The 24,522-nt window shown below is 46.0% G+C and overlaps 2 protein-coding genes and 1 long non-coding RNA gene across 9 annotated transcripts in view; 1 reads left to right on the forward strand and 2 right to left on the reverse strand.

The window, feature by feature from the left end:
- The window catches only part of DCPS (decapping enzyme, scavenger), a 36,866-nt gene extending 36,140 nt beyond the window's left edge, over positions 1-726 (reverse strand). The window contains exon 1 of the mRNA XM_045798099.2: positions 491-726. Coding sequence (XP_045654055.1) covers positions 491-691 — 201 coding nt within the window. The 5' untranslated portion in view covers positions 692-726. The remainder of the gene's footprint in view (positions 1-490) is intronic.
- LOC123792729 (uncharacterized) lies at positions 425-7,560 on the forward strand. The gene is made up of 3 exons (XR_006779773.1): positions 425-564; positions 1,433-1,465; positions 7,444-7,560. It is a non-coding gene; the product is annotated as an uncharacterized LOC123792729 (long non-coding RNA).
- On the reverse strand, positions 5,807-24,308 carry TIRAP (TIR domain containing adaptor protein). 7 transcript variants are annotated; one of them, XM_087868297.1, is made up of 6 exons: positions 24,039-24,308; positions 22,823-22,981; positions 10,891-11,229; positions 10,718-10,745; positions 9,004-9,591; positions 5,807-8,405 (listed from the first exon to the last, which is right to left on the reverse strand). In XM_087868297.1, the coding sequence occupies exons 3-6, from the start codon at positions 11,173-11,175 to the stop codon at positions 8,386-8,388; spliced, it is 921 nt and encodes a 306-aa protein (XP_087724423.1). In that variant the 5' UTR covers positions 11,176-11,229; positions 22,823-22,981; positions 24,039-24,308; the 3' UTR covers positions 5,807-8,385. The 7 variants fall into 7 exon arrangements, with proteins under 7 accessions (XP_087724423.1, XP_087724421.1, XP_087724424.1 ...); XM_087868295.1 differs by lacking the exons at positions 22,823-22,981; positions 24,039-24,308 and adding exons at positions 20,624-20,723; positions 21,218-21,357; XM_087868298.1 differs by lacking the exons at positions 22,823-22,981; positions 24,039-24,308 and adding exons at positions 20,509-20,723; positions 21,218-21,357 and having other exon boundaries at positions 11,071-11,229.
- Positions 24,309-24,522: the final 214 nt, after the last annotated feature.

Here is a 24,522-nt window from a genome sequence, read left to right on the forward strand (position 1 = left end):
AGCTCAGTGCAGGAAATGTGCAACTGAATTAGCAATTTAATGAACTGTCTCCTCGGTTAGCGCTGTGATCTTGCACAGCAGTGATCCTATCTCCTACAGTCTCTATGTCGTTCAGTACACGATCCAGCAACATTTACTGGGTTCCAAACACCTTTGTATGTTAAATGAATACAAGATGAACGGTCCGGAGAATTCAACACGTGACTTTTAATCTGCAATACTCTCTACAAGTGTTAGTTCCTTTTAGGAAAGGAGGAGTTAGGCAAATTAACCCTACGTCTGTGGATTTCCTTGATTCTACGGGTAAACTTGTCTCCTGTACGCCCCCTCCCTCACGCAGTCTAGTGGTACACTCTTCCTCCCCCACAAGTAGTGCGATTGGTATTTTCCGATCGAGCTCCGGTTTAAAAAAAAAAAAAAAAAATCCGCCTCCAAGGCAGTGATTGGCTCACTGCGACCCATATCCCCGCCCAAGGCTGCCTAATGGTACCTTCCCATGGAGAAAAATGATTTTGTCCCTCGCAGACTCCCTCAGCACTTTTTTCACTCTAAAGCCGGAGAACGGTAAGCGCACAGGGGCGGAGGTACCATTCCCAACGCCCTCTTCCTTTTCCTCTATGCCGGTGGCTTCCGCCTCTTCGGCGTCCAGTTCGCGCTTTCTCTTGCTGGGTTGAGGCGCTAGGTCCGCCATGCTGCCCGGCCAGAGCTGTGCGCTTGCGCCAACCTCAGCCGCGGCCCCGCCCCTCTGGCCCCGCCTCCGCTACGGCCCAGCGACTACAACTCCCGGCCTGCTCCTCGGAGGAGCCTCTGAGCGTAGGTCTCTGTGACTTGTTTGCGATGATAGTTTTTTTTTTTTTTTTTTTTTTTAAGATTTTATTTATTTATTCAACAGAGATAGAGACAGCCAGCGAGAGAGGGAACACAAGCAGGGGGAGTGGGGGAGGAGGAAGCACGCTCCTAGCGGAGGAGCCTGATGTGGGGCTTGATCCCATAAGGCCGGGATCACGCCCTGAGCTGAAGGCAGACGCCTAACCGCTGTGCCACCCAGGCGCCCCAACAACGAGAGTTTTTAATTCAGGCTGCTGCCCGTTGTCCCCTCGTGCTGGCCCGCCTGAGTTAAGGCTGGTACTGAGGGAAGAGAAAAGAAGGCAGCGAGTCTCTAAGCAGGCCGGCTAACGATGCTGCAATGGAGGAGGCGCGCCCCCCCCCCCCCCCCCCCCGCCGTCCCGAGAGCTGGAAAACACCTTTGAACTCCGTGGATGCTTTGACACCTGACACCCTGAGTTGAATACTGACGTTTTAATAAGAGTTATACCAACATTGCTTAGTTAGTGTGTAAGGAATGTTTCTGAAATAAATGTGTTGAGCTAATCTTATGTCTTGGTCGATTTTTTATGAGAATCATTAAGCCATTTCCATTTTCATTTCACAGAAATTTTCATCGTGTTCAGTGCCGAAAAGAAAGGTAAGTGAACAGGGCAGAAATACATTTTCAACACCTTCTTTTCTTCCAGGCTGGGGGCTTCTGCCTCCTCTGTTAACCTAGTTTGCTCATGTGTCTGCTACGCTATACAAGGACATGATTTGCAGCTTGAATAGGACTCATCTGTCAGAATTTCTGTGCTTTTCTTTTTTTTTTTTTTAGATTTTATTTATTTGACATACAGAGAGAGAACAAGCAGAGTGACAAGCAGACAGAGAGGGAGAAGCAGACTCCTGCTGAGCAGGAGCCCGATGCGGAACTGGATCCTAGGACCCTGGGATCGTGACCTGAGCCGAGGGCAGACACTTAACCGACTGACCCACCCAGGCACCCCTACGGTTTTCTGGTTTTTGGTTTTTGGTTTTTTTGCCAGATAAAATTTTTACTTACAATTTCTCTTTGTAAGTTTCTTTTGCGGCCATTATTTCTGGCTAGTCCCTTTTTCCTTGGTGTTATTTGACAGATAAAATTTTTTTCAAATTTACTCAAAAATTGTGCTGTTTTTGCCAATCTCAGTTTTATTTTGAGGTTTTTTTTTTTTTTTTTTTTTTAGACAAAAGTAACGGGGGAGGCAATTTTGGCAGTTTTCAGTCTGTCAATAACAAAGTGTACTGTATATCCATGACCGTTGGCTTTTGGGTTGATTATTTCTACCAGAAATATTATTATGAATTGGATAAAAGGCCAATTGTTTTGTGAAGTAGAGAGCATTAGTAGGGAGACTTAGGATCTGGAATAATTATCTTTGGCGAAAAACATATGCTGCTTGTCCACAACTTTCCTGGAAAACTTCCCCCACCTTTTGGGAGTATACAGTAGGTCATAAACTATGTGGAAGTCCAAAACAAATGTCTTTGGGGGTAAATGGCCATAGCAAAACCTGTTCAAAAATCCAAGGCCTAGATCCTATGGAAATTTCTAAGTATGAATTCTCTTTCCCTTTTGTCATCCCCCCATCCCCACACCAGTCTTCTGTGTTTCTCCTTCTCCCTCTCTCTCTTCTCTCTCTGGAAGAGAATTTGAGCTGAGGATCTATGTTTAATATCTGTGAATTAAGAGCCATGAGGTCTGGCCCCAATACTGACTACCTGTGCAACTTTGGGAAAGTCACTTACCCTCTCTAGGCTTCCATTTTCTTTGTGCCAGACACTGTCCATCCTGAACAAGCCAAGGGAGGTCTCTACTTTCATAGAATTCATATTCAAATGGAGATGAGGAAAACAAATAGGATAATTTAAAATAATGATTAAATGCTGTTTTAGAGTAAAACAGGACAATGTGATAGAGCCTGGGGATAGGGAGGAGATAAGGTGGTCATGGGTGGCTTCTCAGGGAGGTGACGCTGAGCCCAGACTTGAAGGATGAGAAGTAACCTGCCTGTGAAGAGACCAGGAAACGTGTATTTCAGGCAGAGATGTCAGAATCCTGAGGACCCTAAAGCAGCAATGAGCTTGATATTTTTTGGAAACAAAAATGGCCCTTGTGGCTGGAATGTAGTGAGCAAAGAAGAGATAGAAAATTTAACTATAGAGAGATTTAATTCATTAGTGGCAAATTCACCAACACAGGTATAATTGGGACTCGAACATCCATAAGGTCAGAACTGCACTCCTAAAAAGGCCTGGCTCAAGGAAAGGATGAGCTCATAGGAAGCCTCAGCCACCAAAGGACCTCTTCGAATACCAGACAGCAGAGTGCAGTGGACCTTTAGGGCAACACCAAAGGGCTTCCCTTGGCTCAGAGGCATTTGTCTGTTGATGATTTTTTAGTTCCTCTTGTTTGGAAACATTACAAGGCCCTGCACTATCTATCTAATAGCCACTGGCCATATATAGGTATTTACATTTGAATTAGTTTGAATTAGATAAATTAAAAATTGAGTTCCTTAGTCAAACAGCCATGTTTCAAGTGCTTGACAGCCTCATACGGCTACTGGCTATCGCACTGGACAGCACAGACGTGGATCGTTTCTACCTACACAGAAAGTTTAACTGCTGTATTAGAAGGTTATTACTGGCAAGTCTGTCAAGAAGCATTAATCCTTCAGTCTTCTTGAGGAATCTCAAAACTTCTCCCAAATCTTTTTTTTTTTCTTCTAAATTTTAAAGAAGGACTAGACACTTCCATTTCAGGCCTTAGGATAGATGAGATATCCTAAAAACAGGTCAACTAAAAACACCTGAACATTCTGACTACAAAATTAAAAACACCCATGTGGTTACATTGCTACTCTCTTAATAACATTTTCAGAAATGAAAAATGTGGGAGCATGAGTCTATAGAATGGTAAGTGGACACTGAGGCTTAAGTTTTAAGAGTGATTGCTGGTTCCTGGAAGTCTAGAGCCTTGAGCTTTCAATGTGATGCTTGAGGCACAGGAGACAATCCCTGGGGGCTTGTGCAAGGTGAGGAATTGGAAGAGAGCATTTCCTTTACAATCAATATCTCTAAGGTTCACCAGCTGAATGGAAGGGCCAACTATTAAAAACAAAAGAAAAGCTCCCCCACTAAAGGAGACAAGATATTTAGGAAGGTTATCTGCCTCAACATCTGGCTGTGGAGGGAAGAAAAAAATCTCCTGAAAATTCATACCACAGGCCAATCTTCATGCAGGTTTAGAATTCAGATTTGTACTGTTTATGTGATTCAGGAAATTCAAATCGAAAATTTATGTAAGCTGGTCTTGTATTTTTCATTGCGTGCTTACTCAATGCTAAATTGACTCCAGAAGAAATGGAAAATCTAAATAGATCTATAACTCTTTAAGACATTGAAATTTCAGTTTTAAATCTTCCCATAAAGAAAATGCTAGGCCCAGATGGATTAACAGATGGGTCTACCAAACATATAAGGAGCAATGAGTTCCGAGCTTAAACTCTTTAATGACTAGGAAAGGGACCACTCCCCCGCTATTTTTCAAAAGAAGAATGATTGACATATAATATTATATTAGTTTCAGATGTACAACAGTGATTCGATATTTATATACATTACAAAGTGGGGCGCCTGGGTGACTCAGTGAGTTAAGCATCTGTCTTCAGCTCAGGTCATGATCCCAGGATCCTGGGATCAAGTCCCACATCAGGCTCCTCGCTCAGCAGGGAGCCTGTTTCTCCCTCTGCCTGCCACTCACCCTGCTTATGTTCACTCGCTCTCTCTCTGACAGATAAATAAAATCTTTAAAATAAATAAAAAATACATACATTACAAAAATGGTCACCACTATATGTCTTGTTACCACCTGTCACCATACAAAGTTGTTATAATATTACCGACTATATTCTCTATGCCATACATTACATCCCTGTGTCTTAATTACTTTATAACTGGCAAATTATACCTCTTAATTCCCTTCACCCATTCATCCACTCCCCAACTATTTTAGAAGGCTGGTATAACCTTGGTAACACAACCAGAGAGTGATAATACAAGAAAAGAATTATGGGCCAATTCTGTATATGAACATAGATGTAAAACCCTAAAGAAAATGTTAGGAATCTGAATCCTGTGATTTATAACAGAGGTAGTGTATTCATCATGGACAAATTGAGTTTACCCCAAGAATATTAAGGCTGGCTTAACAATGGAAAGTCTAGGGGCGCCTGGGTGGCACAGCGGTTAAGCGTGTGCCTTCGGCTCAGGGCATGATCCCGGCGTTCTGGGATCGAGCCCCACATCAGGCTCCTCCACTATGAGCCTGCTTCTTCCTCTCCCACTCCCCCTGCTTGTGCTCCCTCTCTCGCTGGCTGTCTCTATCTCTGTCAAATAAATAAATAAAATCTTCTAACAAAAAAAAAAAAAAAAACACTGGAAAGTCTAACGTTATTCATTGTATTAAATGATTTAAGAGAGGAAAAAAAAACACATCATCTTGGTAGATGGGGACATTTTATATTAAATTTAAAACACATTCAAGATACATAAAACTCTTAATTAGAAACAGGAAACTTACAACTTGTTAAAAAACAATTTGCACCAAACCAAGAATCTATAACAAATACCACATTTAACGGAGAAATGTTGGAAGCATTCCCTTTAAAAGCATAAATGATACAAAGATCATTGCTATTGTTACTTTCAACATACTGGCGGTCCTAGGCAGCACAGAAAGACAAGGAGCTAAAGTTTTTTGTTTTGTTTTGCAAATTATATGATTGTCTACAGAAACCAAAAAAGTCTGTGGTCTTTTAAGTAATTCAGCAGGTTGCTTAATATTAGATCAATATACAAAAGAATTGTGATCCTTTCTACCAGTAATAGATAAATATAAAAATACCTTTTACAGTGGCAATAGAAAATATGAAGCACTAAAGAAAAAATGTAATAAAAGTGACTGATTATAAAACTTTATTGAAATACATTTCATGATATCAATAATGGAGACATACCATTTTTCTGGAGAGAAAGATCAGTATAAAAAAGATCAATTCCTCCCATATTAATCTCTCATCTCAATATAAGCCCAATAAATATACTAATAGGCATCAAAACTTCTTAAAAACCATAGTAAATGAGCTGATGTGTCACTGATGCAGGGATACACAATCACACCCACACATGAAAATATATGATCTCACAATCACTGGGAGAGGAAAGGATGGACTGGCTAGTAGTCAGTAAAGAATGGCTATTCAAGTGGGAAAAAGAAATTGGACCTTTGACTTGCAAACCAAGAGCAACAACAACAAAATCAAACCCAGGCAAAACATCCTGGTGGATTAAAGACCTACATGGGAAAGAGCTCCAGAAGAAATTATAGGAATAGGGAAGGATTTTCTAACTATGACAAAAACACAGATTATAGTAATAGGTAAACATTTTTTATATTAAAAAAATAAAGCTTTCTGTTCTTTAAGAAACATTTTTTTTTGAAAATTCCTAAAAACATACATAGTTTTAATACAGAGGAATAAAATAATGCCTGGGATTTGCCTCAAAGGGATCTGGTGGGGGAGGGAATTGGAGTTATTGTTGATAGGAGCTTAGCTCTGAGTTGGTAACTGTTGAAGCTGGGTGATGGGTATATGGGGATTCTTCAGATTTTTCTCTTTCCCTTTAGTGTATGAAATACATAGAATTTCTCATAAAAAAGAGAAAACGAATATTATGGCAATAGGACACCAGTTTTCACCCACCAGATCAACAAACATTTTACATACTGATGATTCTACGTGTTTAGTAAGAACATGAAAAAGTGGGAAATCTTATACACAAATGGTAGGAACATAAACTGACATAACCAGTTTGGGTAGATTTCTACCCAAACTGAAGATGAGTATTTACTACCCAGCTGTTCCCCATCTAGGCTAAATCCTAGAAAATCTCGCTCATGGAAACATGTACAAAATGTTCATAAGCTCATTGATTTTGACAGCAACAAATGGGAAACATCCAAATGTCTGTTTGTGGTATATTTACATACTGAAACGAAAGTGAATTTCCTGGCATTACACGCATCCACATGGATAAATCTTACCTGTGAACAAAAAGAATTTGTAGAATACAAACATTATAATACCGTTTACATACAGTACAAAACCATATAGAGGTAAACCTGTCAGGGATGTGTAAGTGGAAAGCTAACAACGATAAATTCAAATTCATAATGGTGATTACTTCTAATGGGAGAAGGGAGGAGAAGGTGATTAAGGGCACAAAGGGGGCACCATAGGGATTTTAAGGTTTTGCTGCTTAAGCTGGGTGGAAGGTACATGAGTGAACATTATATTTAGTCTTTTTGTATGTAATAAAATAATTCATAATTAAAATATAAATTTTTCCTACTATATATAAATGTCAGATCATGTTTTACACCTGAAACTAATGTTAATATGTTAATTATATCTCAAGTATATATGTATAAGTTTTTTCCAGTGAAAAGAGGGGACATGGGAGGGGGAAGTAAGAGAACAGGCACAAAGTACCCGTCAGGGGAGTAAGTTCATTTCTGTTCAACAACAGACTTATCAAGAACAGATGAATGAAACTTTGTCCTACATGGTACACAATCATCTGCCAGAAGAAAACTGCTGACCACTCTCGGTACAGAGGTAAAGAAGCTTGTACCTTTGATGAGGCCCCTATGAGTGAAAGCATCAGTGGGGTGGCTGGGCTTCTGCCCCAGCAGTAGGGTAGGGGCTGAGCTCTTCTTGCTCTTCACCCCACCTGCTCCCTGCCCCCTCCTGTCTATTCAGAACGGTTTCTAGGTTTGCGTCTTCATGACACACACGAAATAAAAATAAATACGGTACAGTGCTGAATGCATCTTTCCTGTAGTCTTCTGGTGCGGACAACGCTCCTGGGAAGGAGAAGGGCAGTAGTGTGTGACGGACTTGGTACCTGTTGCTTTCTCCTGATGCCAGGCTACTGGGGACACCAGCCATGCTGAAGCGTGTAGTGCAGGCTTCTAGCTCATGAACCAGGTGAGTCACCTCTTCGGGGGGGATGCATCTCTAGACCAGTGCCCAGTTCCAGGGGAAGAAGATGCAGGTATGTGCCAGGTGTTGTTGTGTCCAGGGAGGCAGGAGGCAAAACACTGGTGATCATCTTGGTATCAGCACCTCCTGCCACCCACGATTTCTGGCTTCCCCATGGCCTTCCTGGGGAGGCCCCAGTTTCCTCACGCCTTCCTGGGGGAGTCCCCAGCTTCCCCATGACCTTCCTGGGGGAGTCCCCAGCTTCCCCATGGCCTTCCTAGGGAGCCCACAGTAATGGGTGCCTGGTGGGCAATCTGACCCCAGGCTTACATACAAAGTGCTACAAACTCCAGTTCCTTACACCTCATCACAGCGGCTGGAATCCAAGGCCCTGTGATGCCCTGTGAGACCCTGTGAGGCCCTGGGCTCTCCAACTCGATTTTCAGCTCACTCCAACTTTCTGGGTCCCATGGTGATGTAAGAAGTGTCAGCTGATGGTCTGCAGATCTGCAAGAGAGCAAACAGAATCACAGGGCTTGTCACCCTTCCCAAATCCCAGCATCTCCATTTCCCCCAGGAGGTCCCGCTTCTTCTACCTTTTTATTTCACTTCCAAACCCACTGTAATATAATGCCCCAGCCCACCCCCAGACACACAGTTCTTTCCTATTATTTTGCACGATTTTGTCTTACTAAGCTAGTGTCCCTGCCGGCATTTTCCTGGCTCTGGGTGGACATCTCCAACCTGACTTCAGTGAGAGAAACCTAATACTATTAGTACTTATAATGATAATAACGGCTGATAGTTATTGAGAACTTGCTAGGTGGTAGGCTCTGCCTGTTGGGAGTACTTCACACGTGCAGGGCCGTGGTCTGAACACTTGTGTAGTGTACATACTTATTTAGGTACATAGTAGCATTCCCATTTTACCAATGGGGAAACCCAAATACAGAGGGGTCAAATAAGTTTCACAAGGAACAGTCTTTCCCAGAGCCTGCATTCCGAGCTACTGGGCTACAGTAGCTGTCTCCTAAAAACCAAAGTGGATCAGACGCTGTGGCCCTGTGGCCGAGCTCCCTTTCTCCCTTGCCTCCCAATAGCTTACAACGCATGACAGCTTCCTTGACTTGGCGGAAGCCGCCGTCGGGGCCCCGGCCATCCACGAAGTACATGAAGCGGAGCTCAGCGGGGTAAGCGGCTCTGGTGAGGCCCGACATCAGCGGGATGGTGCGGCCCTCTGCCCCAGGGGCCTCGCTCAGGGCCTGCAGCATCTGGTACTTGCACCACGGGTCCTGCAGGAAGCCTGGGGTGATGAGCAGCACGCGGCAGTGACTGCTACTCAGTGCCTGGCACAGCTCGGACACGATGGCGCCGCCTGGGGTCGCATCCCGAAGCTGCAGGAAGCAGCGCAGGCTGGCAGTGCTGCCCTCCAGGTAGGAGACCAGCTCCTGGGCGGCCGCCAGGTCCTCCTCACTGTGGCACACACAGACATCGTAGTCCTTGCTCCAGCGGCCACCCCTGCTGCTGCTGCTGCTACTACCCACGTGTGTGGGTGGGGAGGTGGGAGACAAGGCTGAGCTGAGGCCCAGGGGTGGGGGGTCGTCCTGGGAGCTCGGCTGTGAAACGTCCCTGGAGCTGCTCTCTGCAGAGTCCGGCAGCTTCTTGGGCTTCGACAGGGCCTGCCTGAACCAGTCTGTAGGGGAGAGAAACACTCTCAGGCAGGGTATTCTCACCAGACTGCGTCCTCATGGTCCTGCACAGAGGACCCCGCACCCGGCAGGTCCGCCCATGCCCCGCACTGACAAACCATGCCACCTGACTCAGAGACCTACTGCTCTGCTCTTTTGTACGTGCTTCAGGACTTGCCTTCAAGGTACCATTATCTTTAAAGGTTTGGGGAAGGCATAAAAACTCTGGCTGTTTTATGAGTTGTGAGAATGTAATATACAGCATACTGGCTGTAGTTAATAATACGGTATTTCCTATTTGAATGTTGCCAAGAGCGGAAACCTTAAAAGTTCTCGTCACAAGAAAAAAAGTTCTGTAATTATGTGTGGTAACGGATGTTAACTAGAGCTTGCGGTGATCATTTCACAATATATACAAATATGGGACCATTGTATTGTACTGCCGAAACTAATATAATGTTGTATGTCAGTTACACTTCAATAATTAAATAAACAAAACGCCTTTGGTATGACACCGATATGGGGAAGAAAGAACTCTGGCTTTCAGCAGCCTGATTAGGAAAGATGACTTTTTCCCAGGCCCTTTGATTTCTGGTACTGTCGGCTTGCTACTTCCCACTAGTGCTGACTCGCCACCCATCAGCTAGTCTGTAAGTAGAGCCGTGTTAAACTGGTCAGGATTAATCAGTTCCCAAACTCACTCTCTGCAGTGAGGGGAGGTGGGTTTAGATTAAGGTGGGCTACCCACTATGGGAGGGAAAGAGGGGAGGGGTTGGCATCTGTTTGGCCCCGAGAACTCCCAGATTATTGCTAAATGGTAAAAAAAAAGCACGGCAGAGGGTTACTGCTCAGAGCTCCCGAAGAGCGGAGAGCCTGTGATTCACAACCTACACTCTGGAGCCAGGCATCGATCTGATTGTGGACCTGCAGCTTGCTTGCTGGATGACCTTAAGCAAGTCAGTCTATGTCTACCATTTCCTCATCTGTAACATAGGTTCATTTTAACTGTTGTTGAAGATTAACTGCGTGTCTGATATATTGTAGGTATTCCATAATGAGATCAGCTCGGCTTCCCCAGCTTTCAATAAGGACAGAAAGTTTAGTGTTCTGGAGATTAGTTTGTTTTCTCACTCTGCTTGGCTCCTTCCTCTGAATGGTTCTGAAAGACATTGATGACAAGAAACACAATGCTAAGTGCTCAGCACCATGGTTACCAGGTTAGCAAAATTAGCTGAGTATGCACGGAAAAGCTGTGAGCACAAACGACTGAAGGTCCTATGATGCATGCCTCTCTCCTCACTCACCACAAAGCATCTGGGCTCTGAGGTCAAGGGGGGAGCCCAGGAGCCCACCATGGTCAGCCTCCCTGCATCTCCTGCGGCATGTGGGCCAGGCAGCCCTCCCACCTCGCCATCAGGAACACTGAGGAGGAGTACACTCACAGCTGTGAACAAGAGTGGAATTAGGAGTCGGCTTCCACTCACCAGCCATCTTGCCCAGAGGCTTCTTGGACCGGGAGCGAGGAGCTGGGAAGGAGGATGATGATGCCATAGTATGGGGCTCAAAACTAACCCCATGAGACCAGGCATTGGTAAAGTGAGAGAAGGGAGGGGACTCAGTCTTGACCTTATGGAACAGCCATCCTATAAGAGACAGAGAGAGAGGATCACAAAAATTGTACTTACCTTACTCTCAGTCCCAGTGTGTGGGCTCTAGATGTTCCCTCCTAGCGCCTGTCAGAGGCTCAGTCTTTCTACTGGTCCTTGATCCCTATCCCTCATTTACCACTGTGATAAGATCTGGCTTCCAGAAAAACCTAGATCTGTGGAGAGTGGTGAGACAGAGCGGGAGCCCAACGTGAGCAGCTGAGCGACTGTCCCCCACTGCACCTGGCCAGGAGCACCCGGGGCTTCTGGGGCAAGGCAGCTGGCAGGAAGCTCAGCATGCGGACTTCCTGTGTGGGAGGAGGGGAGAAAGATGGCGGCGGAGTAGGAGGCCCCCCTGCCCCAACACAGCTAGAGAAAGCTCAAGTCATCCTAAATACCCCCAGAAATCGACCTGAAGACTGGCAGGACAGGCTCCACAACTAAAGGGAGAAAAGAAGCCACATGGAAGAAGGTAGAAAGTGCGGAGACTTGGTGTGGGGGAGAAATGGATCCTGGCTGCTGCGGAGTGGAGGGACCTGGGACCGTGGAGAAGGGCTGAGCGAGAGGAGCACACAGGAGGTGCGCACAAGAACATTTTACCCAAAGCCAGTGGGTTCGAAGGCAAGAGGGGCCGAAATTTGTGAGATTTTGCGACCAGAGGGGCTTAAAGCCTGGAGTTTTCAAGATCGGAGGACTCGGCTGGGATAGAGCTCCCAGGGTGCTGCCCCGCTCCTGGAGAGGAGGCCGGCAAGCACCTGGGGGCAGACGGCTTGGAAACTGCCATCTGAAGAGCGCCTGGGACATGCAGGGGGCAGATTACTCACTCTTCTCCTGAGAAGCAGCAGTCACAGAGACAGAGACACATTTCCAGGAACAAAGGAGTTGGCCAGCACCATTTCCCTGCTCCCCCTCAGCAAACACCAGTCCCTGCCCGCCTGCACTCCGGTGGGACTGCCTCGCTCCGACAAGCTTGTCTCATTCCCCAGTGGGGCTGCCCCCTCCACCAGAAGACTCAACACAAACCCCTGCCCACACCACGTCTCCTGACCAAAGTGTTCTGCAGGGCTTCAGCTCTAGTGGAAGGAGTGTCAGGTCTTATTTAACAAGCAAACCAGAGCACACCTAGTTAGAATTCACCTCATTCAGGCCAGGAACCAAACACTGCTCACTGCAGGCAAGGACAGCCTCGCCAGACAACTGGCCTGAAGGACGGGGCAGCCAGAACACAGCAGCAGAGTGCATGAGGCACACACCAGAGACACTAACTGAAGTGCCAGGCCCTGGGCGCTACGGGACCTCTTCTTCATAAAGCCATTGCTTTCAGGAGCAGGAGACATAACTGGCTTTTCTAACACAGAGAAGAAGGCAGAGACTTAGATAAAATGCGAACACAGAGGAATGTATGCCAAATGAAAGAACAGAATAAGGCCACAGCCAGAAATCTAAGAAAAACAGGTACAACTAGTCTGTCTGATAGAGAATTTAGAGTAACACTCATAAGGTTGATCATTAGACTTGAGACCATTAAAAACTTCAGGGAGACCCTTACTGCAGAGTGAAGAAATGGTTGTTGGGGATAAATGAGATGGTAAACAGGTGTGATGCAATGAACAGCAGGGTGGAAGAAGCAAAGAAACAAATTAGTAACCTAGAAGGTAATGAAGCTGAACCAAAGAAAGAAAAAAGGATTATGCAAAACAAGAATAGACTTAGGGAACTGAATGACTCCATCAAACATAACAACATTTGTATTATAGGGATCCCAGAAGGAGAAGACAGAGAAAAGGGGGCAGAAAATTTATTTGAAGAAATAATAGTGTAATAACAAGGAAACTTCCCTAATCTGGGGAAGGAAACAGATATCCAGATCCAAGAAGCATGGAGAATCCCCAACAAAAGCAGATCCACAGCAAGACCTAATTAAACTGGCAAAATATAGTAGTAAGGAAAAAGTCTTAAAAGCAGCAAGACAAAAGAAGATGGTTACTTATATAAGGGAAAACCCATAAGGCTAGCAGCAGATTTTTCAGCACAAACTCTCTAAGCCAGAAGGCATGATTTATTCAGAGTTGAGTAGGAAAAATCTGCAGCCAAGAATACTCTTATCCAGCAAGGCTAACATTCAAAATAGAAGGAGAAACAGAGAGTTTCACAGACAAATAAGGACTTCCTGTGTCAATGCTGAAATCGGAGGACAGTTGCTATTTGGACAAATAATAACGTATCCAGATAGCTGAGCAATGTAGAGAGAGCGCGTGCAAGAAACCTTGGGAGCCTTCCTCCAGTCTGCCTTCCCCTGAATAACTCCCTCCATCCACCTATCCATATGCCCATTGAAACACCCTCCCTCCTTTCCTCCCTTCCTCCTCCTTTCCCCTCTCCCTCAGCTGTCAGCTCAGGGAGATAGCGTCACATAGTGGCAATGTCTACAGACTCTACATGCAGAGTGCCTGATTTTCACCTCTTATTAACTGTGGCCTTTGGCAAGCTACTTAATCTTGCTAAGCTTCAGCTTCTCCATCTTGGTACCGGAAATAAAACTCAAACCTCCTCAGCTTTATGGTGAAGACCACATGACATAATTTATGTAAAGTGCTAATGATTCAGCATACAATGTTCAGAAAATAGTGTGGGTTAGTATGTATTTAAATAATGTAGATATTGGAGGGATATATTATGTTCATGGTTTAGAAGACTCAGTATTGTAATTTTCCCCAAACTAATCTTAAGGTCGGTGTTATTCAAATTCTGGAATTTATTTTTTTTTTGTGGGGGGAGCAGGGATTGTCAAACTGCTTCTAAATTTATATGGAAATGCAGAGGACCAAGAATCTCTTTGATGGGCAATTTGTTGTGTTTCCTTCCCACCACGATGACCAGGAGACCCCAATGGTGGAGGCTCTTTGAGCCTCGGTTTCTAGGAAGACCTAGAGAGCAGAGCCGTCCCTCATCTGAGGTGGAGTTGCAGTGTTCACATGGGAAGGGCTGCTGGAGAACTTGGCCCTAGAGCTGGAGCGGTGGGCAGAGCTGCCTGCTTTCTCACTCTGACCTAGCTGCACAGGTCAAAACAGACCTCTGGGAACTCACAGAAAAACTACTTGTTTCGTGAAACACACAGAAATAAATGTCCATGTTGAAAGAATGTTATCTAAGGCTGAGGACGATGCTTTGTTCACTGCCAAATGCTATACACGTTTAGGCCAAGCCAGTAACTATCAGACGAGTTACTGATGACTCATGAAACTCCTTCAAAGTTCAAAAAAAAAGAACTTAAACCAGTGCAGCAAAGGGGCAGAAAGAAGAAGTGAGTGGGCACAGGAACCAGAGACATCTTGAAAGAGAAGAGCAGTTACCTGCTAAGCCAGCCAAGGGGACGTGAACAGGTGCACATTGTCATGTATGTGTGTTTCTTTTCCTACCTCATATTCTTGGGATTTCAGACGGCCTGAGTGGTACACTGAAGTTAAGGCCGTGCCTGATAACCACTGATTTTGAAATCCTTTTCCAGGTCTGGGGTCACCGTCCCTTGACATCTTCATTTCAACCATTCCAGACGCCCTTTCTTTCTCCTAGTAGTAGACATCATGTCTCTGGGTTTTTATATTATTTAAATATTTTGTCAATTTTGTCTTAAGTTTAAAATTCATTATATGGCCTTGATATACTTACAAACTGGAGAATCACTTGATATTCTTAATGGTAGTTTAAAGGTTAGAAACTAACCTAATACTTTCATCTTCTGAACAGATGTAGGTTTAAAAGTTTCAGTTTCTCATTTTATGACATGACTTGCCCTTTTGGCCATACATGCTGATTTTTGGTAATTGCCTTTTTTCATTGCTTGGTTAAGAAGAAATCCAGTTGCCCAACAGCATCTGCCACTGTAAGTGGGTTGGTATAAGCCCTTGGGACTATTGTTACAGAAATGTTTAAATACAGGAAAAAAGTGCATCTTTGACACAGCATAATTGAGCGAGATGGCAGGTTAAGTTCCCTAACCCTATACGCTGTCTACTTCCTGGAATCTAAAACTCCAGGGCACCTTGCTTGTTATCTTTCAGTTCCTGTGCAGCTGAAGCTATGGGGCTATCACACTTAAATATGCTTTGATCTTTACAAGATTTAGTACTAGTCATATATTGAGATAGAGGAGACAGTTGTCAAACAGATGAGAAGATATGAACCTAAATCTCCAAATGGAAGGTCTGATTACTCCCACTGTCTTGGATTTGTTGTGTGGCCTCAGGTATAGCCACGTTTCCTTGTGCTTTTTAAAAATTCATAAAGGAAAATGATATTTATCTAAATACCTACTTTGTAGATAATTACAAAGGCTTGATAGAAAATTAGTAAAAGCTTCTTTTTAAAAAGCAACAGTGGGACGCCTGGGTGGCTCAGTCAGGTAAGCATCTGCCTTTGGCTTGGGTCATGATCCCAGGGTCCTGGGATTGAGCCCCATATCGGGCTCCTTGCTCAGCGGGAAGCCTGCTTCTCCCTCTGCCTGCTACTCCTCCTGCTTGTGCTTGCTCTCTCTCTCTCTGTGTCAAATAAATAAGTAAAATCTTTATTAAAAAATCCTAAAAAAGCAACAGCTTTAGTATTTTTTAGAATGCTTTTACAGTATTATATGTAGGAATATATTATGTGAGGGAAATATTACAAGGTTTCACTGTACAAAATACAAAGTGTATTAAGTATTATCCAATACCTAATAGGTGTCCAATCTATTTTACAGGGAACGTGCTGAAACCTATGAAGATATATGATTAGAATATGTATTTTATATAATTCATATTACATTACTGTTAAGCGGGAATCGCTGTCTGTGGTGGACAGGAGAACAGTCCCATAAAGATGTCCACATCTAATCCTCAGAAACAGTGAACATGCTACCTTCCATGGCAAAAATGGGCTTTGCAGATGAGATTAAGGATCTTGAGGTATGAAGAGTATCCTGGATTATCCGAGAGGGCTCAGTGTAATCACAAGGGTCCTTCTAAGAGGCAGGCGGGAGGGTCAGGCTGAGAGTGGGAGTGACAACAGAAGCAGAGGTCAGTGTGATTCGGGGCCAGGAGCGGGGAATGCAGGCAGCCTCTAGAAGCTGGAAAAGGCAAGGAGATGGATTCTTCTCTAGAGCATCCAGAAGGAACCTAGCCTTGCCAGCCCACTTGAGACTCCTGACCACCACAACCAGAAGCTAATAAATGTCTGCTGTATTAAGCCACTAAGTTTTTGGTGATCTGTTACAGAAGCAGTAGGAAACTATTACACTCTCTTCGATCGTCTGCCATGCTAGTGAACGGAGGAAGCACTGAATCTGAGTGCTAAAGACTGGTCTGTTTCAAGGTTTCAATTGTTTGAAAGAGTTCTTTACTTCTTTGATGAATAAATTATCCTGACACTTGATTTTGACTTTAAATTAAGAACACTGGTTTCAAGGTTAAATTTGCTTCTCAAAAGTTTGCTAAAACACTTGTTGGGCAGGATCGTGAGGACTTGCAGGACAGTGTCACTTAAAGTGCTCAATTTAATTGTTAACAGCTTCATAGATACAATACTGTGTTTCCAAGAGTGGTTTGCAGACTCATAGACAGGCCCTAGGGTGGCCCCCATGTTCACACCTGTAAGTGTGGGCCAGACCCATGGCTTCTAACCAGCTGAGTATGGCAAAGATCATGGAATGTCACTCACCTGATTACATTACTATATATGTGCTGTGTACATGTGTGTATATGCATTTGTACGTATATACACACACACTATGTATATTTACTATATAAGATATGTACACGTGGAGCTCCTGGCTGGCTCAGTCAGTAGAGTGTTTGATTCTTGAACTTGGGGTCATGAATTCAAACCCCACATTGGGTATAGAGATTACTTTAAAAAAAATAACATATTTAAAAAGATGTCTACGTGTGACTATAGCATATATATGAATATTGTGTCATAGTTATGTATGACACATACTTGTGTATGTGTGTTTAAATCCATCTTAGCGGACTGGAGAGAGATTCCTTTACTGACTTTGAAGAATTTGCCAGCCTTGTTGTGAGAGGGCCAGTGTCAAGAAATTGCAAGCAGCCTCTAGCAGCTGCGTGCTCTCTGGAAGTAACCTCTAGAGAAGTAATCTCCAGCTGACAGCCAGCAAGAAAACAGACCTCAGTCGTACAACTGCAAGGAGATTCTGCCAACAAAGAACCCGAGGGAGCTTGGTAGTGGATCTTTCCCCATTTGAATTCCCAATGGCACTGCAGCCCCAGCTAATATCTGGACTTACACCAGGTAAGACCCCAGCAGAAGACTCAGCCAAGCCTTGCCTGGGCCCTTGACCCACAGAAACGATGAGATAATAGATAGCTGTTGGTGTATACTGAATTTGTGGTCATCGGTTATGTAGCCCAGAAAACAAATACAGGGACTAACTGCAATGATGGTTTAAACTGCCAGTTCCTTGTGCCCCCTCCCAAATCTACTGAAGTCAATCTCTGGGTGAAGCTCGGGAAACTGATTTTTAAACAAGTACCCCAGGATTCCGACGTACCTAAGAAGATTGGTCCGGTGGGTTATGTCAGTGGTTCTCAAACCAAGCTGCATATTGTTATCACCTAGAGAGCTTTTAAAAAATATAGATACTCCTGGAAAACCTTATTCAGTATTTCAGGAATGGGGCCCAAGAATCCATTTTTGAAGAGCTGTCTAGGAAATTCTGATCCAGGGAACCACTGGTCTCAATTTATGTTGTTACTTATATTTATAAGCAGTGAAATGATTGAAAGCAGCCTAGTAAATCTTGAGACTGAATTTATGAAATAAATTCCAAATGACTGATTCTGCTATAAAATCAAATTTAAGATGGAACTCTAGCAGGCAGAAAACAGTCAGAATTCTGGTTGATTAACTGAAGTCTCATGACCTGTATTAAAATAAATCATGTTCGCTGGCACATATGCTTTCAACACTACACTTTATAAATTTTGAAGACTTTAAAAATGTCAAAAAGTATATATATGTGCATGTGTGTGTATAACAGCACCCATTTTTAAAAATTTAATTATAAGTCAAAAGTATTATAACTGGTTATTCGAATCTAAAACGTCGCCTGAAGTTCAGTCCCATGGGAACATATCTTACTGATCATACATGAATGGGAAGCATTATAATTAATGTTGATGTATTTTGCAAAAACGTAGCAAACTGGCCTTTGGGAAACTTCAGCTTCTCAGTTTTAAAAAATTCTTTGTTTTGAGACTGTATCATACAGGTACTAAAGCTCATTTAACGAAAATGGTGTAAATTGATTTTGCATTTACGTTGCAGCAGATGTGATGCAGGTGTGCAGCACTGAATGTAATACGGATCGTGTCAGTGGTAACCTTATGGATCGATCCGGTTTACAAATTATGCCAATTGTACACCCTTTTACAATAGTTCCCTGCTGAGCTTACAAAATGACTACTTTATGCATATATCTATTTTAAAAAGGCTTTGGGAGGCATAGTTAGATCAAAAAAAAAAAAAAAACCTAAGATCTTAAAGAAGGACAATGCTGAGAGCTTCCACCACCAGAATCATACAGGCTTATTGTAAAGCATTATTTAAGGCCGCATGCTATTGGTGCACAGGTGGACGGATGGATGGAAGAACAGGGTGTCTAGAAACAGACCCACAACCATAGAGTCTCCTGATGTATGACAAGGCCGACACCACCAACCAGTGGGGAAAATGGTGCTACGTCAATGTTGAGAGCCTTGCAGAAAACAATAAATGCTGACCCATATCTCACACCATACAAAAAACTTAATTTCAAAAGGATGGTAGAGGTGAGAATAACAATAAAGCTTTTAGAGGAAAATATAGGAGATTCTCCCCCCGACTTCATCTTCTGATTATTTAAAATTGAGATGTAATTGACATATAACATATTAGTTTCAGGTGCACAACACAGTGACCTGATATATGTATATACTGTGAAACGGTCAGCACAATAAGTCTAGCTAACACCCATCACTACACAGTCACACACTTTTTTTCTTGTGATGAGAATAAATCCACTCTGTTAGCAAGCTTCAAATATGCAATACAGTTTTGCGGTCTAGTCACCAAGCTGTAAATTTACATCCCCAGGATTTCTTTATTTTATGACTGGAGTTTGTACCTTCTGACCACCTTCACTCATTTTGCCCACCTACGACCCCCTGGGGTAAGCAATGATTTTTTTCAACTGGTCATAAATAATACAACCACATGGAGGCGGGGGGAGATAAATTGGGCAACATTAAGATGACGAACTTTTGTTCATCAAAAGACACCTTCAAGAGAGTGAAAAGGCAGTCTCTTAAAAATACATATCCAATCAATGTTTCATAACCAGAATATTTAAGAACTCTTACAGACTAGTAAGAAAGCGATAGATAGTCTATCGAAAAAAATGGGCAGAAGGATTGAACACTTCGCAAAAAGGATATCCAAATGCCCAACAGACATGAAAAGATGCAGATTCATTAGACATAAGAGAAATGCGGATTAAAACCGCAGTGCAACACCACTGCCCAGCGCCACACCAAGTAGAATGGCTACACTGAAAAAAAGAGACGATACCGAGTATTGGTAAAGATGTTGAGGAACAGGAACTCACAGACTGCTTGTGGGAGTGTAAACTCGTACAACCCCTTGGAAAACCGTGTGGCACTCAAGATTGCTAAAGTTGAATATAAACACGCCCACAATTCCACGCTCAGGAATATACCCACAGAACTGCTGCATACGCACGTCCACCAAAAGACAACCCCAAGAACCCTCGCGGCACTATTTAAAAAAAAACCCAATCTGGAAACAACTCATGTCCATCAACCCAAGTGTCCAGAAGAAAGCAGAAATAAATTGGACTCTATCTGTACAGTGCAAAATCACACATCAGTTGGGATAAATGAATCACGGCTAAATGCAACACGGCTGCATCTCACATACTGAGTGTGAGATACTCAAAATTACACAAAAATCAGGTGCACATGAGCCCACATATCAAAAGTTCAAACCAAGTCAACTTTTTCTGATGTGAGAAGCCAGGATAATAGTTCTCCTTAGATGAAAGTAGTCATTGGAAGTGGACACTGGGGGCTTCTGGAGTGCTAGTGACATTTTATTTATTCTGGATGCAGGCTGCACGGGAAATGGTCACTGTGTAAAAACTGGGTAAGCTGTACACTTAAGATTGTGCAATTCTCTGTACGCATGTCGTATTTCAAGTTTCTTAAAAGTTAAAAAAAAAAGTACCTGTGACTTTCTCGGACAGTCACTCCTGGCCCTAGGTGCCCTCCTAGCTGCCGTCAGGCTTAGGTGTCCCAGCTACCAGAGTACTGCCGACTGCCCCTCTCTCGGCGGCACTTACCAGGGTCGTGTTGTGATTTCTAATTTACCCGTCTTCGGGGGCAGGACCAGGCCGACCCTTCCCTGTCCAAAGTTGTCACTCCCGCACTGCACACGTTGCCCTGCCCAAGATAGATGTTCGTGAAAGAAATGCCTCCGTAGGTCATGAACCGCAACTAAAGCCATGTTCCTACTGGAACACTCCCGCAAAGACCATCAGAAAGAGCAAAGAAGGATGTGAGGACACTGTGGTAGAAACACTACAGTTAAAGACGGAAACAACCTGACCGGGCCGGGCTCTTCCACCCACACTGAAGCGGGGGGGGCTCCCTGCACAAGCTCCTTCGCGACGGAGAAAGTGACAGCTTTCTTGGAGAGCCTGTTCACCCAGTTTCCGCGTTCAGGGGGCTGGAGGCAGCCAGGTAAAGGGGCAGGAGAGAGGAAGGCGGTCCCCCCGGCAGCCGTGCCGCACGCCCGGGACGCAGGGGTACCACAGTCCCCGCGGACTCCGCCCCCGGCCCGCACTCCCCACTCCACCGCCGGGACCCCGCCCCCGGCCCGCACTCCCCCTCCCCCCACCGTGAGGACCCCAGCCCCGCCCCCGCCGAGGGCTCACCTGCGCGCGGGTGGCAGCGACCCCGCAGCCGTGCCGGCCGCGGGGTTGGCTCGGGCTCCCGCGCGGTGCCGGCCGCCCCCGGCGAAGGGAAGTGCGGCGCGCAGGCCCGGGCTGACTGCCGCCCGGCTGCCCGGCTCCCCGGCTCCCCCGGAAGCGGCGAGGCGGCCCGGCCCGCGGCCCCTCCTCCCCGGCCCGCGCCCTGGGCCTGCCAGGCCCTCCGGCCGCCGGCCGCCGCGTCGCTCCGCCCGGGAACCGCGCCTCCCTGGTGCTCCCCCTCGCCGCCCCGCCCCCGGGGCCCTGGGAGCTCCGGAGCCCGCCACCCGGCCGAAACCCGGAGAACAGGCGGTGCTCCCGCTTTCCCCGAAACCCACCGGGACAGCCTGAAGCCTGAGCTTTGTTCTGCGCCGGGGAGACGGAAAGAAACCCTTATTCCATTCATTTAATCCTCTTAATTCCCTGCAAGGCCAGCCATTGTACCTTTTTTCTTTTTCTACAGTTAAGAAAAGTGGAAGGGTGCCTGAGTGGCTCAGTCGGTGAAGTCTCCCACTCTTGATTTGCGCTCAGGTCATGATGTGGGGTCCTGAGATCGACCCTGGTGCGGCTCTACTCTGCGTGGAGCCTGCTCAAGATTCTCTCCTGCTCCCTCTACTCCTCCCCCATGCGCGGTCTTTGGGGGCGGGGAGGGGAAGAAAAAAAAAAAGAAAAAAAAAAGTGGAGATTGAAGGACTTGTCCAAAGGCCACGTGGTAGGTGGTAGCGCGGCTCACCACCGCAGAGTCTGGGGGGGACACACCACTGACGCCGGGGCTGGAAGCCGATGCCAAACCCCGCGGTTCTCTGCTGCACGGGTGTGAGGAGCAAGACACTGGCCGAGTCCTGGGTTCAAGTGCAGAATCTCCCGCGCACTTACTGATGGGCATTGGAAAGCACGGGGCGGGGTGGGGCGAATACAACGCGTAGCCTTTCCCAAACTTGTTTCACCACAGTAGAAATAGCAGTATCTTCTCCACCAGTGTTCCATGGCGCACCAGTTTGGGAAACATTCCTACAACTGTGCACCTAAAATGCTGGACGATGCAGGTAGTTTAAGAGGACTGATGGAAGATTCACGATCTCCGTTCCCATCTGATTTCCTACGTTTCTCACCAGCCAGCGGAGCGAATTAGCGGCTAATCCTGGGAGGCAGTGTGTTCTCAGGCTGTACACGAGGGCTCCCGAGTAAGATCACTGGGCTTGGCATCCAGAGTTCATCACTTACTAGCCCTCTGCCCTGGGGAAGAATGTGGCCTGTCTGGGTTCACTTTACTCATTGCCAGATTCCAGTATCTGGCTCCCAGTGTTGCAGGGAGGAGTAGGTGAGATGAAGTAGGTAGGAAGTGCAGGACGGAAGGGTTTCGTTCACCCTTTACCCAACACGCCTCTGCTTTCCCTGCTGGGTGCTTGACCTCTGCGGTTCTCTCCCCCCACCGTGTCCTCCTTTCCCACTGTGCTCTTCAAGCGTGCCTCTTCCCACAAGGCTCCTTTCTACAGCTTTCCTAACCCTGCCCTTCCCACCTCTTTCCTTACCAGCCCTGTACTACCTCGTGTTGTTTAGAGTTGAGCTTACCAGGGTTGGCCCTCCCACGAGACGTCGAGGTCGCTGAAGCCAGGGCTCGCCCTCCGGCTCGGGCGCAGGGCACAGGCACTCGGGTGAGCCTGGCTGAGAGCAGGTGGAGGCCACGCATGACGACAGCTCAGTGTGGGGCAAAGGTGAAGGAGGCTGGGACTGAGAGGGAAGACAGATGGCATGGTAAGTGCTGTCCTACGAGCTTGAATAAAGCCCGTGGAAGTATGGAGGCCTCATGAATGCATTCTTAATAAATAAGTACAGTGTTTGTCACCTTGACGTAGCTTCAGGGTAAGGAGCCAGATGAAGGCCATTTTCCTTCCGACCCACAGACGAGGGGTCGCTACTGAAGGCAAGGTGACTGAACGCGGGGCACCTGACGAGGCCAGCTCACAGGGCTATCACGGATGTTGGGTTTGGCCTGAGTAGTCCCTACCCCATGCCCCTGGCAAGTTCCTTCCTGTCTTTCAGCACCGGTAGCTCTTCCTGTTTTGCTCACCTCATCAGTCCTGGCTGTTCCCCACCCCCAGCCCTGGGGCTTCTCCTGTTACCTCACTGGTGGCGCCTCTCCCCTGCCTTCCCTCCCTCACACCACTGATAATCAGGCCCATCTTTTGTTTCCTTCTTCTCCCCAAAGGCTGCTTTTGAGGGGGAATGAACGTTTTACTAGCTGTCTCTACTCCCATTCACCTCTCCCTTCTGAACAACTGTCACCTCAAACACCACCGAGGTACATTTCTTCCCAGAACCGCTCTCCCTGGGGGCCCCACTGACCTACTCGGTCCTGATCCAGCCTGCGAGCATGCATGGATACGGCTGACCACTCCTAGGTTCCTGGGACACCTCACGCTCCTGGCTTTTCTCCTGCCTGTCTGGCCACCTCTTCAGCTTCCTCTCCTTTGGTTCATCCCTTAAATGTTAGTGGGGTCCCTCCAACTTCCCCCCTTGGTTCCCTACTCTTCTCCCCTTGTGGGGTGATGCCATTCTCTTCCATGGTGTCCACATCTCTACAGCATAGACCATCCTGAGTGTCACCACAGGACATTCAACTCCCAGCTAGACAGCTCTACCCGACGTCCTATGTGCACCCTTGCCCCAACATGTCCCAGACTGTACCACTCATTTTGTCCCTCACCCTGCGCCTTCCTGGTGTTCCTCACCTCTGTGAAGGGCAAGACCTACACCTAGCTGCCCAAGCCAAAAACCTGAGTCTTACTTGACCCCATTTCTCGTGACTACTGTCACTTCTTGGATACACGTGCTTCTTGCCATGACAGTGCAGGCCCCGTTGTATCTGCCCTCTGGACTGCAGAGACAGCCTCCCATCTGCCCTCCTCCTTTGGGATCGCAGTCTATTCTCCACAAGGCAGTCAGGATGATTTTTCTAAAAGGAAAATTAGAGCATGTCGCTTCTCTATTGAAAGCCCAGAGAATACAACCCAGGCTCCACAGCATGGCTCTTCAGCCCCTGGCCCTGCCCCGCTTTTGACTACCCCTCTTCCTTCCCTCCGTGATCTCGCCTGGACAAATCACTTCTTGTCCCCTGAATCTTACTAACCCTTGGTCCTGGGCATTTGTGTAAGATTTTCCTGAAGCCTGGAATCACCCCCATCCTTGCTCTCCTCCCTGCTTCCCCTCTGTTAAAACTGCTCACCCTGTAGCTTCCACTCCGAGGTCCACTTCCCTGGGAAGCTCCATGG

The sequence above is a fragment of the Ursus americanus genome, chromosome 16, assembly GCF_024610735.1.
Source record: "Ursus americanus isolate L20-20 chromosome 16, mUrsAme1.1.p, whole genome shotgun sequence".
NCBI classification, from domain to species: domain Eukaryota; kingdom Metazoa; phylum Chordata; class Mammalia; order Carnivora; family Ursidae; genus Ursus; species Ursus americanus.

Coding starts and splice junctions, on each gene's coding strand:
- TIRAP (XM_087868294.1), bottom strand. CDS start 21,656: ATGAATGGAATAAGGGTTTCTTTCCGTCTCCCCGGCGCAGAACAAAGC. Junction 11,031..21,217: donor TCGCTGCCACCCGCGCGCAG/GTGAGCCCTCGG, acceptor TCTTGTTCACAG/CTGTGAGTGTACTCCTCCTC. Junction 8,406..9,003: donor CAAGGAAGCTGTCATGCGTT/GTAAGCTATTGG, acceptor GCTCTCTTGCAG/ATCTGCAGACCATCAGCTGA.